The 17201-nt window shown below is 38.7% G+C and overlaps 1 protein-coding gene across 1 annotated transcript in view; it reads left to right on the top strand.

Annotated features, from left to right (window-relative positions):
* Positions 1-9416, top strand: part of LOC107693876 (protocadherin-16-like) — a 51455-nt gene extending 42039 nt beyond the window's left edge. The window contains exons 13-21 of the mRNA XM_016493411.1: positions 252-469; positions 697-1563; positions 2662-2775; positions 2906-3117; positions 3490-3641; positions 4021-4151; positions 4264-4550; positions 4853-4994; positions 5320-9416. Coding sequence (XP_016348897.1) covers positions 252-469; positions 697-1563; positions 2662-2775; positions 2906-3117; positions 3490-3641; positions 4021-4151; positions 4264-4550; positions 4853-4994; positions 5320-7943 — 4747 coding nt within the window. The 3' untranslated portion in view covers positions 7944-9416. The remainder of the gene's footprint in view (positions 1-251; positions 470-696; positions 1564-2661; positions 2776-2905; positions 3118-3489; positions 3642-4020; positions 4152-4263; positions 4551-4852; positions 4995-5319) is intronic.
* The last annotated feature ends 7785 nt before the right edge of the window (positions 9417-17201 follow it).

Genomic DNA, 17201 nt, shown 5'->3' with positions numbered 1-17201 from the left:
ATTTTATATTTCAGTTTTAGTCATTTTAGTTTAGTTCTTCAGCTTAAACAAAAAAAAGAAAGAAATTTTGCCTAAAATAAATAGTTTTATTTGTTTTATTTCAGATTTATTTAAAATACAGTAACAATTAACAGTACCATCACTGTCTTAAAAATTATTATATTATAATCAAAATATTATTTTATGTAATTATAATTTATTATTAAACTGATAATGCATTTAATAATCCTCTTTTTTATCTTTTTTGTCTATGCAATAGTGTATGCAAAAGATGGAGGCATACCCCCTAACTTTGCCAAGGCTAAAGTGCACATTACAGTGCTGGATGTGAATGATAATTCTCCTGCTTTCGGGCGGCAGCATTATAGCCTGGAAGTGCCTGAGAACCAAGAGCCCATGGAGCTGTTCACCCTCAAAGCCACAGACCTGGACACCGGAGAGAGTGGACGACTGGAATATAAGATCACTGGTAAAACTATTTTGATTAGAATTTTTAGATTGTTTGTACAGAGGAACATGTAGAAGAACTTCTACAACCAGAGTCTATAAGTAAAAAAAAAACATACTGCATTTTGAATTATATGTGGTCAAGGCACGTTACTGTTTTTGTTCACATTGCAGGCTTGTTTCTTATAAAAAGAAGATTCAATCTGCTTGATTGTTAACAGATGTTGTGTCTGTGTGTTGCAATTCTAGCTGGTGACTCAGATGGTGACTTTCGACTTGATGGTTTCTCTGGAGCTCTGTCTACCTCAAGACCTCTGGACCGAGAGCGGAAGAACAGTTATTCTTTAAAAGTGGTGGTCCAGGATCACGGCAGCCCATCTCTGAGCAGCACAGCCACAGTGGAGATCTCAGTTATTGATGTAAATGACAACAGCCCTAAGTTTGGAAGCAGTAGCTATTACGTCGATGTCTCAGAAGATGCTGCTGTAGGTTTGGTGGTGTTGGATGCGACAGCCACAGACGTGGATGAAGGCGAAAATGGTCAGATCTTATACTTCCTTAGCCAAGAGGCCAAAGGTGCATTCACAGTACATCCAGACATGGGAAAGATCACAACCACAGCACTTCTGGACCGAGAGAAAAGAGCTTCTTACATCTTCCAAGTGTATGCAGTTGATCTATCACCCGCCGCTCCCCGCAACACCACAGCCCAGGTGACCATTACCATCCTGGACGTCAACGACAATGCACCATTCTTCATCCAGGACCCGCTGATTATCAACGTGTCCAGTGGAAGTGTGTCCACGCATCAGGTGGTGGCCACCATGAGAGCAGAAGATAAGGACTTTGGAGCCAATGGTTCGGTGTTCTACCGCTTTGCAATGCCAGTCAGAGGATTTGCTATTAACTCGCTAACAGGCGAGATCCAGACCACCGAGAAGCTTCAGACCCTGACGCAAACCCAGCGCACCCTCATAGTGGAGGCGATGGACCAGGGCAGTCCTCCCCAGTCTTCTCTAGGAGTGGTGATGGTCTATGTGAAGGAGCAAGATTACAAGGGCATTCGATTCTCTCGCACCGCCAGGGATGTTAGCATACAGGAGAATGCAGCTAAAGGTAGGCAGAGAATTTTTACAATAAAAATGATTGTGCTATTAGCCTGCAATTTTTTGTTATAAAAACTAACAATTTCTTCTTTGCAGTCCATTTCATGGAAAAAAAGGATTTATAATAATATTATCATTTTATAAATGAAAATCACAGTATAACAAATGGTGAAGATGACTAAAGTCAACATCAGCATTATTTTACTTTCTTAATACATGTTTCTGGTCATATTGTTATTCCAAAATTGGAAAAAAATCTAATTGAAAAAAAGGGAAAAATGAAATAGTCATCATTCATTAAAATAAAAATAATTTTTGCTGTTGTTTTAGCTGACGTCGTTACAGCCAAGCACATTTATGACAGGAAAAAAAAGTTAATCAACCTATTTGAAATAATTACATTTGTAAAAAAAAAAAATAATAATAATAATTACAATATTTCTAAAATATTATTATAAAAAGTATTGAAATTATTTATGCAACTTTTTGATATTTTTTATTATAATAATAATAATACTTTATAATAATTTAAAGATAATTTAATTCCAGTTAGCATGAATGTAATACAGATTTTGACAATAATGACAGATTTGAAAAAATAATTTTTACAATTGGGACATATAGAGATGCTATTTTTCATGATCCGATCAATTCCAGTTGGATAATTTGCTGTAGGCCCCACCCTACTTTTTTACTTACTTACTTTATTTATTAATATCCTGTTTCAGCAAAACACATTTCAAGTTTCTATAAGCAAAATGGGTCGCAAGTTTCACTTCAGGTTGACCTTAAATGCAAACAAGCATCAACTTTCATTAAATGACATGAAGAAAACCCATCTTCTCACAGTACATTGCTAAAGTCTACAGACCTTTTTTATTATTATTATAAATCCTAAACTAAAAGCTATTCTTTGTGGTATCTTCATTTCAAAGCACTGGCATGAGGCAGTTGAAAACTTTTGCAATGAACTGCATGATGAAACTGCAGCATTGTATTTCAGCACTCACTGGCACAGTCAGTTTTGTGAAACACTGAAAGCCAATCCATCAATATAAGTGAGTGTGGCAGAGGAGTATTGAGTTTTTTTGTGTATTTTTCCCCATAGGCACTGCGGTCGCCCAGGCTCAGGCACAGCACCCTGACGGCACCCGAGGCGGCATCACTTACAGCATCTTCAGTGGGAACAAATACCATTCCTTCAGCATCAGCTCTAGTACAGGTCAGATGGGAACCCTGTGAAATATGAAAACAGCTTGATTTTGACAAGATGCATGCATAAACTCATCGGAAATTTGAAAAATAATATTGCTTACTTGACCTACTTCACTGCATCATTGCTGCTTTCATAGGTGAAATCTGGGTACAGAGCTCAAATGGCCTGGATTTTGAGGACACTCCAAGACTCCGTCTAGTGGTGAAGGCTGAAACTACATCCTCAAGCTCCTTTATGGCTGTCAACCTGATTCTTCAGGATGTCAATGACAATCTACCGCGATTCCAGCTGCAGAACTATGTGGCTTATATGCATGAAGCACAGGGCTATGACTTTCCCATCATTCAGGCAAGGGGTCTCTTATTTTTTGTTTTTTCTAAAAGGTCAAAGGTAATTGAAAACATATTGGGAAAAGTATTAAAACAAAAATGTTCTACAGATAACTTTGTTTTGCATAGTTTTGCCATACAATCAGGAGAGTTGAGAAAATGTACCCTTGTAAACAGTATTATTTTTGTTAACCATATAAAGCATTAAATTATTTACCTGTTTTTTCTACACCTGTTTCTGACTTAACATCAGTAAATGTTAGATTTAAACCATGCATGATGTTGTAGCTCCTTATAAAGTTACCAGATACTTGTACTCAAATTTAGCATCTGGCAAGTGTTTATTTCGTACCCTGCCTGTGCTTAATCAGTCTGTTTTCGAATGCATTAGGTTGTGGCTGAAGATGTTGACCAGGGTCAGAATGGTCAGGTGACTTACTCCATTGAGTCTTCGAGTCAAAGTGGCCTTTTCAAGATTGACCCTCTGACCGGCAGCATCACAACTGCGGCCATTATGGACAGAGAAATCTGGACACAGGCACAGTGAGTGTATATCATGTTTGCTCAGCCAGTGAAGTCATTGCTCTGCAGGTCTTTAATTTTCTTCTGTTCTGTGGAATGTAACTGTCCACTCCAGCGTTATTTAGTTTGTGTGTGTGATGTGTTCAAGCCCTCGTAGTTTTTTGACCTTATGTTTTTTGTTTCTAAAATGTTCCCCAACCCCTATAAAGCTGTGTGCTTTTAATTTACTACATTTTTGGTCTGTTAGTGCTTTTGGATTGTTGTACGAAAGCTTTTTGTTAAAATAGAAGACATCTTTTGTTCTCTCTCTCAATCCCCAAAAGAAACTGAACAGAAACATTTCTCACATTATATATGTTAGGAACAATTTATCTAATTCATTTTATTTTATTTGCATCAGGCTGGTGATTAAAGCCACTGATCGTGGCAGCCCGAAACTAGTAGGCACTGCCACCATTTCAGTGATTATCGTCGACCTCAACGACAACAGTCCCACCATCCCAGTGCCACGAGAAGTTAGCGTGCCAGAAAGTAAGTGAACTGACTGGTGACCTTTGAACTTTTAACCTTGAAAGATATGATATCAAGCATTTTTATAATTGTACATGTATCTGAATGTTGTGTGCTCGCTTCCCACTTGCAGACTCTCTTATCGGCACTGAGATCACCCTGGTTACTGGAAACGATGTGGATTCTGGCCCAGTGCTGTCTTACTCTTTACAGCTGGATGCGTCATCACAGGGAAAATTTGATATCCATCGTTACAACGGCCGTGTGTCTCTGACAGCTCCACTGGACTTTGAGGAGAGGACATGGTACACACTGACTATTCGAGCTTCAGATTCAAAGCACCAGAGTGAAGCCAATTTGACTGTGTTGGTGGAGGACATGAATGATAATGCACCAACTTTTACACAAGACCTATATCAGGTGATTGTTTTCTTTCTACTATTTGAAGTCTTTTAAAACAATGTCTATCTCTTATTATTGGGATTGATAAAGGTTTATCGGCTGCATTGTTCTCTATTGTATTATTGTTAAAGGTTCATGGATTAGGATGCTAAAACACATGGGTTTATTCCAGAATAAATATACTTGCAGTCATTCACACCAGAGTAAAGTATGCTGTTGTCATTACGTATTCAGCAGATGCTTTTATTCAAAATGACATCACTGTGGATACAGGAAAAAGCATGCCAAGTAACAACTGCTTTGTTGCTTTTGGTTTCCAGGTAACACTTCCAGAACATTCTCCATCAGGCAGTCCCGTTATCACAGTAACAGCAACAGATCGAGATTCAGGAGAAAATGGAAAGGTCACTTATCGAGTGATGTCTTCAACGAGGGACGGGTTTTACATTGATCCTAAAAATGGTATAAGCCCAGTGTTTATACTAAGCATGTTGATCATTTAGGCAGTGGCTATTTATACAATTAAAAGACTGTATATGCTATTTGTATAAAGTGTAAATAGTGGTAGATAAATATGCACCAAGTATAAGTAGCAACAAGCATCTTGTTTATAATAAGTGCAATTAATAGTAGATGCTATTTACATAAAGTGTGTGTGGAGTTAATGAAAACCACCTCTACAAGGTCAGCTGCACTTAGTTTAAATAGCCACTGCCTCTAGTTTTACCGTATAGTTTATATTTAAAGCATTAACATTGTAGTAAAAGCACTTCTCGTGTCTTTACAGGGACACTTTTCATCAGACAGAAAGCAGAATTTGACCCGGAGCAGCCTTCTGTGAGTGTAGTCATCGAAGCTCGGGATGGAGGGTCTCCACCTCTGTCATCTTCTGCTACAGTCCAAGTTCAGCTGATAGACGTCAATGATAATGCCCCCATATTCCACCAGTTGGAGTACAAAGCCACAGTGTCTGAGGACCAGTTACCTGGAGCCACCATCCTAACATTAGAGGCAGTAGATAGAGACCTATCTCAGGAAAACTCTGGTTTTGATTTCGCAGTAGCCAGTGGGAATGTTGGAAATGCTTTCCAGATTGAGAGTAGCGTTCGTTTCATAGAGGGCCATGGCTTCCAGACGGTAGGAACCCTGATCCTAGCGGAGCGACTGGATTTTGAGGCGTTGTCACGCTATAATCTCACCATCGCAGTCTCGGATCGTGGTGTTCCCCAACGCAGCTCCAGTGTACCAGCCATCATCACAGTCACTGATGTGAATGACAACCCTCCTGTCTTTGTCAGAGCTGAGTACATAGTGTCTTTGAGTGAAGGGGCAGCTGCTGGTACAGAAATCTTACGTGTAACTGCAACTGATCCTGATTCAGCTCCCTATGCAGAGGTCCAGTACAGCATTAGCTCTGGAGATGAGATGAAACTCTTTTCTGTGGATCAGTGGACTGGGGCACTGAGGCTTCAAAGACCTTTGGACAGAGAGAGCCGAACTTCTCATGTGGTTATAGTACAAGCCTCAGATGGCCATGGTCATTTTGCCTTGGCTCCTATTAGTGTAGAGGTAAAGGACATCAATGACAACAGACCTTACTTTCCCATTGCTACATTAACAGCCAGTATTCGTGAGAACCAGCCGCCCAACTCTGCCGTGACTGTATTACATGCAATCGATTATGATACGGGAGTTTATGGACAGCTGAAATATTATTTGATGGACCACGCTGGCCTAGGAAAAGACCTCTTCTTGGTGGATCCAAATTCGGGAGAAGTTCGGACCAGGCAGATTTTTGATTTTGAGAAGGTGAACTCATTTAACTTCATTGCTTTGGCTGTGGATGCAGGCAACAACTCGGCTACTGTCACAGTGCAGGTCTACGTAACAGGAGAGGATGAATATGACCCAGTTTTCACCACTTCAGACTTGTCCATTGAGGTACCAGAGGGAGCCAAGGAAGGTCAGAGCATTGGGCAAGTACAGGCCAAAGATGAGGATGGTGGGGTGGATGGGATTGTACTTTACTCCTTCCACAATTCCTCTCCTTACTTTGATGTGAATAAGACCACCGGTGTAATCTACCTAAAAACGGACAGCTCAGGGAGCTCAAGCGGAGGTAGTCGCTCGAAGAGGGAAACGCGCCTAATGACTATGGATGTGACCGCCCACAGCCCTCTTGACACCTCAAGAATAGCTTCCGCTCAGGTCACCATTGATGTAACCAACACATCCTTTGGTCTTGCAACAGACTTTAACGTCCTCCTTGTGAGCATAATTGCTGCCTCTCTTGGAGTAATAGTCTTGTTAGTCATAATTGCTGTGGCCCTTTATCTAGTAAGATCAAAACGCAAGAAGAAAGGACAAGACACTGGGAATAGTACCGTATCTTCAGGCACAGCTTTGCAGAAGTTGGATGAGTCTAAACCCACAGGGGGCGACAGGATCTATCATCAGGCACTTCCTGGATACGCAGGTGAAGAGGAAGGAACTGGTGGAGGCTCTTATACTCGAGGAGGATCCCTAGATCCTTCTCACTCCAGTGGACGGGGATCTGCAGAAGCAGCAGAGGATGACGAAATCCGTATGATCAATGAGTACCCAAGAGTTGCAAGCATCACCTCCTCCATGCAAGAGCACATTTCCGCCAGGGGCCCTGATTCAGGTATCCAACAGGATGCGGATCAACTCTCTGATATTTCTTGTGAACCAGGACCACTTGATGCAAGCCAATGGTTCAAAACTAAGAAACTTGGGAGCATCAGTGGGAGCCTCAGTGGTACCCTACTCTCTGGTCAGCTCCCAATCTACAGAGACGAAGGTGGGGGCTATCTTGGAGTAGGTCGTGGGTTAAATATTTCCCACCCAAAAGATTACGCTTTCCCTGAGGATGGCAAACCGTCGGTTGATGGCTCCCTCACAGCCATAGTGGCAAGTGACGAGGAACTGCGAGGCAGCTACAACTGGGACTACCTTCTCAACTGGTGCCCTCAGTTCCAACCCTTAGCCAGTGTCTTTACAGAGATTGCCAGGCTAAAAGATGAGAGCTTACCTCCCAACAATCCACGCAGACCCTTCCATCCCAAAGTTAAGACAGATCCCAAGCCGAGAATTGACCCTCCACCCCTCATTACCTCAGTGGCTCACCCGGGAGCCAAATCTGTCCCACCTAAACCTGCCATAGCACGGACATTTCATCACTTAGCATCTCTAAGGCGTTCACCTATAAGCCACGAGGGCTCCATCTCCTCAGCAGCCATGTCTCCCAGTTTCTCCCCTTCACTGTCCCCACTTGCTGCACGGTCCCCAGCTGTCTCCCCATTTGGTGTCACTCAAGGTCCCTCAGCCTCCATCATCAGCACCACAGAGCACTCTCTGGAGCACAGTGATGAGGCTGAGATGAGGATTTAATGCTACATTGCACTCTATTTTGTGGAGGCCATTTTGTCTTTTGATAAGACATATTAGTCACTCTTAGCAATGTTGCATACCTGAAAAGGCAGTCGCTCAGCCATGACGGTGACGCAGGTGTCTGGTTACTAAAAGGGTAAAAACATTGTGCGGCGACATTACCCTTCTTCAGAGCCACCGCAGTGTTGATGTGAAGAGTTGTGTGTTGCTTTGTTTTGTCTCACTGGCTGGCCAGGGAGGCAAGACATTGACTGCTCCTTTTGTTTGTTTCTTTTTATATTGATGACTCAAACAGCTTTGAAACTCCAGTGTTATGTTAAGTCCATCCAAAATAGCTGCTATTGTCATACTTTGTAGGCTGCAATGAGAACTTTGTAGAAACTCAAACTGATGTCATTATGTATGTTTGTTTATGACTGGGAGATGTTTTTAGTTTTTCTTTCTTTTATATTTTTTACAGTGCTACTCAGTTTCATTTACATTTTTTTAAATGAAGGACTTGCCATTGCTTTGAGTGAAGAAGTTCTTACATTTTAGTGGCATTCTTTGTATGTATATTTATATGTATGCTAGCCATAATAAGTGTATTATCATTGTATAGTGTCTAGGATCACCATACTGTGCGGTTGTGAAATTTTGTGACACTTGTAATGTGAATGATTGGAAGATTGTTGTATTTTATTATTTATAAACAGAAAGGCTGAAAGTGTTGAAACTTCCCATGTTGCATAGTGTTGTATTATAGGCCTTTTGAAGTTGTATTGTCCCTTGCCCTTTGAACAAGATTGTTAGCATCTTAGCTAATTTATTGTAAAAAAAAGAAAAGAAGAAAAAAGAAAAAACAGGGCCATACTTTTTTCGGCTCACCTGGACCATTCGGGAAATTGGTGAAACCTCAAAGACTCTTCTCTGTGTAAATAGTTTCTTACAAAACTGCAGCTCTCTCACACTGTTTCTGTGCTGCTTTTTCTGACAATAAAAAAAGTTTTGTATTGTCTACGTAACCTATAGTTGGTTTACTGATAAATTTAGCCCATTATCGGGGATGCAGTTTATTTACCTTTCAGAATGAAGTGAATCATGGACCTTCTTTTGTAATAGGCAGTGAATGTTTTCTGCTTTGAGAAGAAACTTCAGAAGTGCCCTGCATTTTTTTTTTCTCTCAATCTCCTCTGTGGAAAGCGATTTAAGCATTTGAATGACCCTCCAGAGCTGTTTTGCTACCTCTGGTGCATGCCTGATACCGCCACTGCCTAATGTATAACTGGCCCCTGTTTAGCACCCAGAAAAGATGCAAGGAAAAGAGGGGTCTGGCATTTTCAAAGACTGTCTAACACAATTCATCTTAAAAGTTGACAATTGTCTCACAGTCTGGAAAATATCACTTTCCAAGATGACTGCCTGCATTCCGGCAGCAGTACAGTTTAAATCATCTGTACATATTTAAATATTAAATTCCTACTGATTTCTTTTGTCAAACCTGAGTCTTCTGTCTTCCTTCCTCCAAGTTTAAATCAAAATGTGGATGGGGAATTACAAAGTAACTGGAGCGTAGCGAAAGGCCAATCATCTTGAAAAAAGATTTTAGAAAAAAAGGAAACAGGAGAGGTCAAATTTGTCCTTCATTAAAAAGCGATTTGAGAAAATACTGTATGTTCCAAAGACCTAGACTAGAGCCGGGCCTCAGGCTGTGTATAGCCAGAGACAGGGTGTGTCGATTCTCAAAATCAGTTGCAGCCATGAAGAAACATTTCCTCAAATTCAATTTGTCCATACAAATGTAAAATAAGATGGATATTGATAATTACACAGCATATGAATTAGCCGAATCAAATAGCTATGACTGATTATATTTGCTATAGTTGTGCTGTATGTGTAAGGCAATCACACATGCATACTCGTAATCATGTCATGTACCTTTCCAGATGCAATGGACAAAAAAATACAGCATTTTCATACACCGTCAGAAAAATTGTAGCCTGTCACTGAGGCAGTACCCTCGAAAGGTATACCTTGGTATCTAATTTAAACCAAAGGGTTCAAATATTAGTACCTTTCAAGGATACTGCACCAGTAACAAGCTGTTGTACACTAAAGGAACTGTTAAGAAACTCTCAAGTTTTGTCTTTGTTTCTACCGTATTGAGTTTTCTGATCCCCTGCTGTGAAGTTGGTGTTGGCAGAGATTCAGATCTCCTCCATCTCTGTGCTATGCATGTCTAACTGATTTACACCATCCCAGATATCACGAAGAAACAACAGTCTCACTCGCTTGAACAGTCAGTGTCTTATAAACACTGCAGTGAGTTGTGTGACCTCTGTATAAACATATTTTCTCTATCACTGATATTACTTTCAAGATGAGATATAACCTTAGTCTGATATAGGCATTGTGATCTGTTATCAAGTCTAGTTACTACACAGTTTGTACATTTTACTGCTTTCTGCTGTTTTACATTAGGTTGTTTATTTCTTTTTGCAACATTTCAAATTCTCATTGATTGCATGGGGAGATGTTTATCTAGCTACATATTGTCATTTAACCTTTAGTATACAGTAAATGCCTTTTAAATTCAGTATAAATTAGTATAACTATCACAATCTGAATTTTTCATTTAGCTGTCATTTATCAATTGTTTATCAAGAACCCTGTTTTGGCATGTGCACTTTTTGGTGGATCAAAACACCCCCAAAAAACCTGACAAGTCTGTGAGGAAAGAGGATGGAGTGGTTGCCTGCTGCACACTATGGCATTAAGATCATGGGTATCTTGTAATTGTTTCAGCTCATGGGAAAATCATGGGGAATTGTGGGAAACAATTACAGCTCATATTTGCATTTCACAGACCTTAGTAGTCTAAATTATTTTCTGTTTGTAAGAAAATATTTTTTTAGTCCATTTTAGTCAGTCATTATTCAAGTAAAAGGCTGCTGAAGGATTTGGGGCAATTTCTGGTATAGCTTCCCATTTTTCTCACCATCATTTATTGCCAATGTTGTGGTACATTTTTGCACAGTATTTTTAACCTGCTGTCATTTTTATTTTATTTTTGTAATTTATTATTATTATTATTAAATACATTTTATTTCTCTGCAGCTGAAAGGGGTTTATCAGGTCATCAGGCATATGTCAAGCTTTTCCCATTGAAGATTATAGATAAAAATTATCGTGAACATTCAACAGGCAGGTCAACCTGCATTCCACTGTGACAACGTCCTCAGAAAGATGCATATTGTGTCTGTGAGTCCAAGAGTAAACCTCTGGTTTTGATATTAAACTGCAAAGTTTTGTCATGTTTAATAACATGAGATAAATTTGAAAGTGATTAGTGGACAGTTTATGCATTTTTAAGATTTATCATTTCTTAAATGCTTTGGTAGAAAAACAAGGGAAGTCTCCATAGCACCATTCAAGTTGAAAATACACTTCAAAGAAAGATCCCGCAGTCTTATTTGGCTATTAAAACAAGTCTGCTATTCCCATCAGGTCTGTAGTAAATTGTAATGATCCCTGCATTCCTCATAGAAAAAATGTCACGTATCTTTCATTGATTAGAATTGCTCTGCAAAGTCAAAATGACTTAAGTAGAATAGAAACCAAAAACGGTAAATGTCTCTAAGAAATTTGAGGTATGCCAAACATATATTTTGAATTACAGGACCGTAGTTTTGGCTCTTAGATCTTATCATTCTGAGATGCTATAAATTGTTCTTGAAAAGTGCCTGTAAAGTGGATCTGTTAATTAAGAGCAGATCTGGGGGAGGTTTCTGCATTTTCTTAAATCAACCTCCTCTGACTTTAATTTTATTAGAGCTGACTGAAAGTCACCCTCAAAATCTGTCCGAATCAGTGGGGACTGCTCAAATTCAGTCCTCGAGACTGCTACCTTTGCACTTTCTTTAACACTAGAAATGTTGCTTTGCACTTATAGCATGTAATCTATCCATTCCTGTCTTTCTGATTGAGGTATGTAATGTCTTCGGTCGCATTGCTCTTATTGCTTGTCTGATATGCCAGGTTCATATTTGCTTTCTTGATTAATTTAAGTCACCTTCCTTCATCCTATTCACCAACCTGGAAACTCACCAAAATAAATATTAGTAGATATGTCAAAGTGAGGATTTTCCTATTTGGAGAAGAGGACTGAGAAGGGTTATGTTAACTTTATAATGCAACTGTTGTTGTTTTTTTGCTTCAGAAATCCATGCTCGGTTTCACTGTTTTGTTTGTTTAAATGTAAAATTAGATTAGAACAACAGTGCTGTAAGGAGTGCTTCCTCATTTAGGAGATGGTTGCTGTCTTTCAGCGGTTGTGATCAATAGCGCTAACTGAGAAGAGCTGGTGCCGAATGCCCTCTCTCAGGATCTGTGCATGAACCGGAGCTGAGAGCGGAGGTGGACAAAACTATACCAGACACGGCTGATAGATCCCATCAACAGCTCCTGATTTATGATAGTCCGGGCTTGAGAGAGAATGAAAGAGATGGAATGAGAGAAGGAAATAGTTGCAGAAGTAAAATATAGTTTGCCTTTAGCTTGGATTAAAGTCAAAAGTGTCATGTCCTCTCAATTGTTAGAGCTAATATGATTTTAACTACAACCTAAAGAAAAAGTTGCATAATTACTGTAGACAAATAGTCTTTGTCTTGGTATTGGGGGTAGGACAATCTCATTAAAGAGAGCATTTGATTGGACAAAAAATCTTTGTGGTGCAGGGTAAGTCAATATTTTTGCTCTGTTTTCAAGTGAAAGACTTAAATGTCTGCTAAAAGTTGTGTAAACTCAGAAATGGCTAGTAATTACCCAAAAAATGAAAATTTACTCACCCTCATGTTGTTCTGTACCTGTATAAGTTTCTTTCTTATGTTAGAAAATGTTAAGAATTTTGAATAACCAAACAGTTGTTGGTCCCCATTGAGTAGGGGAAAAAAATACAATGGAAGTCAATGGGGACTATCAATTGTTTGAATACCCGCATTCTTCAAAATATCTTCTTTTATGTTCAACATAAGAAAGAAACTCATACAAGTTTGGAATGACATGAGGATGAGTAAATGATGACAAAATGGTCATTTTTGGGTGAACTATCCCTTTAAAGGTGAAATTTTGAAGTAGAAAAACTGAAATAGTATTTTCTTCTAAAACATGCTTCCAAAAATCTTGTTTACAACTAGATTTTTTTTTTCAGTGTATATATGTGGCTTTAAATCTAATAGTCATGGCCTGTGTCCCAATGTGCATATACTAGCCACACTATCTGCCCTAAATAGTATTGAAAAATACTAATATCACACAGATTTTAGGATGGATAGTGTGCACATTGGGACGCAGGCATGGACTAAATATTTTAAAATTTCCAGTGCTGATTTATATTAATTTATACAGTACATACGCTACCATTCAAAGTTTGGTGTTGGTAAGATTTATTTTTAAGTCTCTTATGCTCACTAAGGCTGCATTTATCTGATTAAAAAGGTTTCTCTTAATGCAACCCAAAGCCATGTGTTGTTCCTGCTTAGTGTCTTTTCTGTCCCCCATCTATTATTATAACTTTCCATTTCTGCTGGTTAAAATCAAGGGATAAGAAGTGAGACTGAACGGCTGAATCAGTTACAGGTTGGAGTCACAGCGTTCAGTAAAACAGCCTCTGTTTTTCCACTCAGTTGCAGAGTCACTGCAAGTCTGTATTAGCACTGAGTCACAGGCCCGCGACTTTAACTCATAATTACTTTAATCTCTTCCCAAGGGCTCGCACATCTCCTGGGGTGTCTAGAGGAGATACACCCGAGAAAAGCATGGGGAAAAGTAGGATGCTGTGGTTTGGCTCTGGAGTCACTCTTGGCAAGTAATTCATTTAAATGTAATTTTGTTAAAAAAAAAAAATGACTAGCACCATTCAGATTTCTGTTGCTGCTTTGTGGAATCAAGTAACTCAGCTGTTGTTTTGGATGCAGAGATGTTGAGTTACAAATGAAGATGATTAATGGACATGCTGAAAGCAGGATGCTGTCAACGTCTTTGTGTTGTAATGTGGCTGTTCATAAACAATTCCCTCCACAGCTCTGACAGATTTTTTCCATTCAAGTGAATAAATTACAGAATTTAGAGTTGAGAAGAAGGATGGATTATCTAATGAGCCAAACAGTGTGTGACAGTAACACTATCCCACCTGGTTTTGATTTGTCCATTCTTACTAAATGATCCAGCGTTGAAAAAGACCTAAATGTTTTCTAAACGTGTACAAGCTGAATGTAAGACAGCTAAGACACAGAAGATCATACATCAAGATGTAACAAAAAAAAGCTTAACATTTCAGATATCAGCCTTAATGTGGCGTGAGAGAACAAGATGAATCACAGTTAAAAGAGGCTCTATATGGGTAGTAGATATGTCAAAGTGAGGATTTTCCTATTTGGAGAAGAGGACTGAGAAGGGTATGCCAAACATATATTTTGAATTACAGGACCGTAGTTCCCATCACCTCACTCTTTTGTGTGGCCTGAGTTTACATCAACAGCAGGAAACAGGCTCCATCCATAACCTCTGCAAAGAGCTGCTTCCATTATCAGGGCCTCCTGTTGCCCCTTTTTTCCAGCTCTCCCCTTGACAAGACCCATGTTTACTTTAGTGTGCAAAAATCTGTTAGGAATATGATTTTAAATTTTTCCCCTTCTCTCTCTGTTTTTTTTCTACAACATTACCACTAAAATGGAAATAGCATCTTCATTAACTGGAGATAACATGAATCTTCTACGTATTTGAAATGTTACCATAAAAATGTGTATTTAGTGATATATAAAGGCATAGTTGACACAAAATTAAAATTTGCTAAGACTTTTATCATCCAAGATGTAGATGAGTTTGTTTCTTCACTGGCTTCACTTGCTCACCAATGGATCCTCTGCAGTGAATGGGTGCCGTCAGAATGAGAGTCTAAAAAGCTGGCAAAAACATCACAATATTCCACAAGTAAACCACAAAACTCCCCAAAACTTTTTTTTTTTTTTTTTTGGAACAGGGTAGAAGAACAATGCCTGTGATTTATATCTTTTCTTTCCCTTTTTTTATTTTAGCAGGTCTGTCAGAAAAGGCATGACATGTAAAGCACCTCAGGAAAGAAGAGGTGTACCTTAAATATTACGTCTTGAACTTGACCTTTTCAGACAGGCTCTGAGCTCTCTGAGCTCTCTGGCTCTCGGTTTCCTCACTTTTGGTAAGATGCTGAGTTTTTCAGCAATATGTTTATGGCAATGTCACGCTACTTAAGGGGGAAATTTTGTACTGCGGTCAGTGCAAGGAACATTTATGGTATTTTAAAAACTATTTTATTTGCTCAGGAGATTTAAACTCAACAAAGAGACATGAGGAGGAACCAAAGACTTAACAGCTACTAAAGGTGAGTGTTTGACGTGTGTTGAAACATTTGACTCACAGCTGTAAGTGTCAGCAAAAAAAATCCAGAGCTAAATATTTATAAATATAATATAATATAATCATGCATTGGTAGCTTTCAAACACCTCAGAAGTAATTATATGAAATATCAATTCTGAGTAAGACTTTGTAAAATGTAATTATGATCTGTCTGTCTGTTTTCCTATGTGTCAGAGATCAGAGCCTAAACGCCCCCTCAGCCATTTGGACATTGAGCCAGAGCTGTTTGGACACAGCCAGAGGTTTTATCTTAATGCTCACATACACACTGACACAAAGCTTTGAGTGAATTCCAATGCACTACATTTTAAAGCTCCCCTTTAAACTCTCAAAATGAACGGCAGATAAATCCAGCTGAGTAATTTTTTTGTGAGAACGCTCAAGCGTAAAATTGTGCCTCAGCATCCATCTTAAATGTGTGGTTTCACTGTCCCAGATTTGATTCTCTCCATGCATTACTTTCTGTTTTATAACACTGTACAGAAGATGACGTTGAATCTAAACGGCTTTTCCAATAAAATCGTTATAACATTGCAATGTTTTGTGCAGAGTTAAGGCTGTGGCTGGTGACATGTCCTGCATCTTAGACTGTTTTTAAAATCATTCTTGTATAATAATTATGCATGCACCTTTTATGACTAGATATTAACTGAGAGACTGAAAAAATAATTAATGATTGTGATCAAAAAGAAATGCATACACTACCAGTAAAAAGCTGACCAATGATGACCAAAGCTAGATTTAGTCTAAAATATTACAATATTACTGTTTTTACTGTATTTTTTTAGTCTTAGTGATTTTAAGAGACGTCTTTTAAAAATATTAAAACATTTTCATTATTGACTTTTAATATATATATAAATTTAACCTAAAATATTAAACATTTTATGCATCAACTATCATGCACATGCCTGGATGCAGGCACCAAAATCTGTATTTCAAATGGAAAGTATTCTAGACTATAGTACCATCTGCTTTCACTTTAGAGTCCGATTCCACACCTAAATAAAGATCCCTCTTGAACACTTTTATTGCTCTCCAGCCCCCTCTTGTTACGTTTTTCTTTTCTTTCTTTCATTTTCCTCCTTTACCTCTGGCTATATTGCAGCAGGCAGACTGTGATGTGAGAGCTCACCTCTCTCTCCCACTGACACCAATAAAACCTGCCCTATGTCAGATCTTATCACTCCTGTGAAACATCAGGTTTGTTTTTTATTGGTGTGTGAATGCTTTGGATTGATTCGCTTTTACTCATTTGATTCAGTTGACTCGTTCGTGTTCCAGTGTTTTATCTAAGAGACAGGTCCTGACTTAACAGCTTCTATTAAAAAAATTAGGTCCAGAGGGGAGGATAGGAGCAAAGGAGGTCTATAATACCGGTGGAAAGCTCAAAGGTAGTTGATTGGCTCAAAGAGTTTGAAACAACAACAAAAAAAGCTTAGAAACCTTTTCTTCAGAGTCACGTGATTTTAGCAAACAAGGCTTTGTAGTGGTTAGGTTGATCAAAAGCAAACTAACGAGCCAGTAACAAATACATGGCTTTAGTTGTATAATTTAAGTTCATACATTTTCATCAGAATCTTCTGATCCTTAAAGTCCTCAAAACTATATCTGTAGAAATGCATTAACTTGTTGGCAGTACTGGGTAGTAACTGATTACATGTAATCTGGATTACGTAATTAGATTCCAAAAACTGAGTACTCATAATATGGATTATATTACAATTTAAAAATGCTCATAATCAGATTACAGTTATTTTTATGGATTACATGATTACATATTATTCATAAAATGTCAGTAAATTATTAATCATTTATTGATTCTC

Source organism: Sinocyclocheilus anshuiensis, unplaced genomic scaffold (assembly GCF_001515605.1).
Source record: "Sinocyclocheilus anshuiensis isolate Anshui unplaced genomic scaffold, SAMN03320099.WGS_v1.1 scaffold694, whole genome shotgun sequence".
NCBI lineage: Eukaryota > Metazoa > Chordata > Actinopteri > Cypriniformes > Cyprinidae > Sinocyclocheilus > Sinocyclocheilus anshuiensis.
Note: the sequence above shows the minus strand (reverse complement) of the source record. Positions and strands in the feature narration are given on the sequence as shown.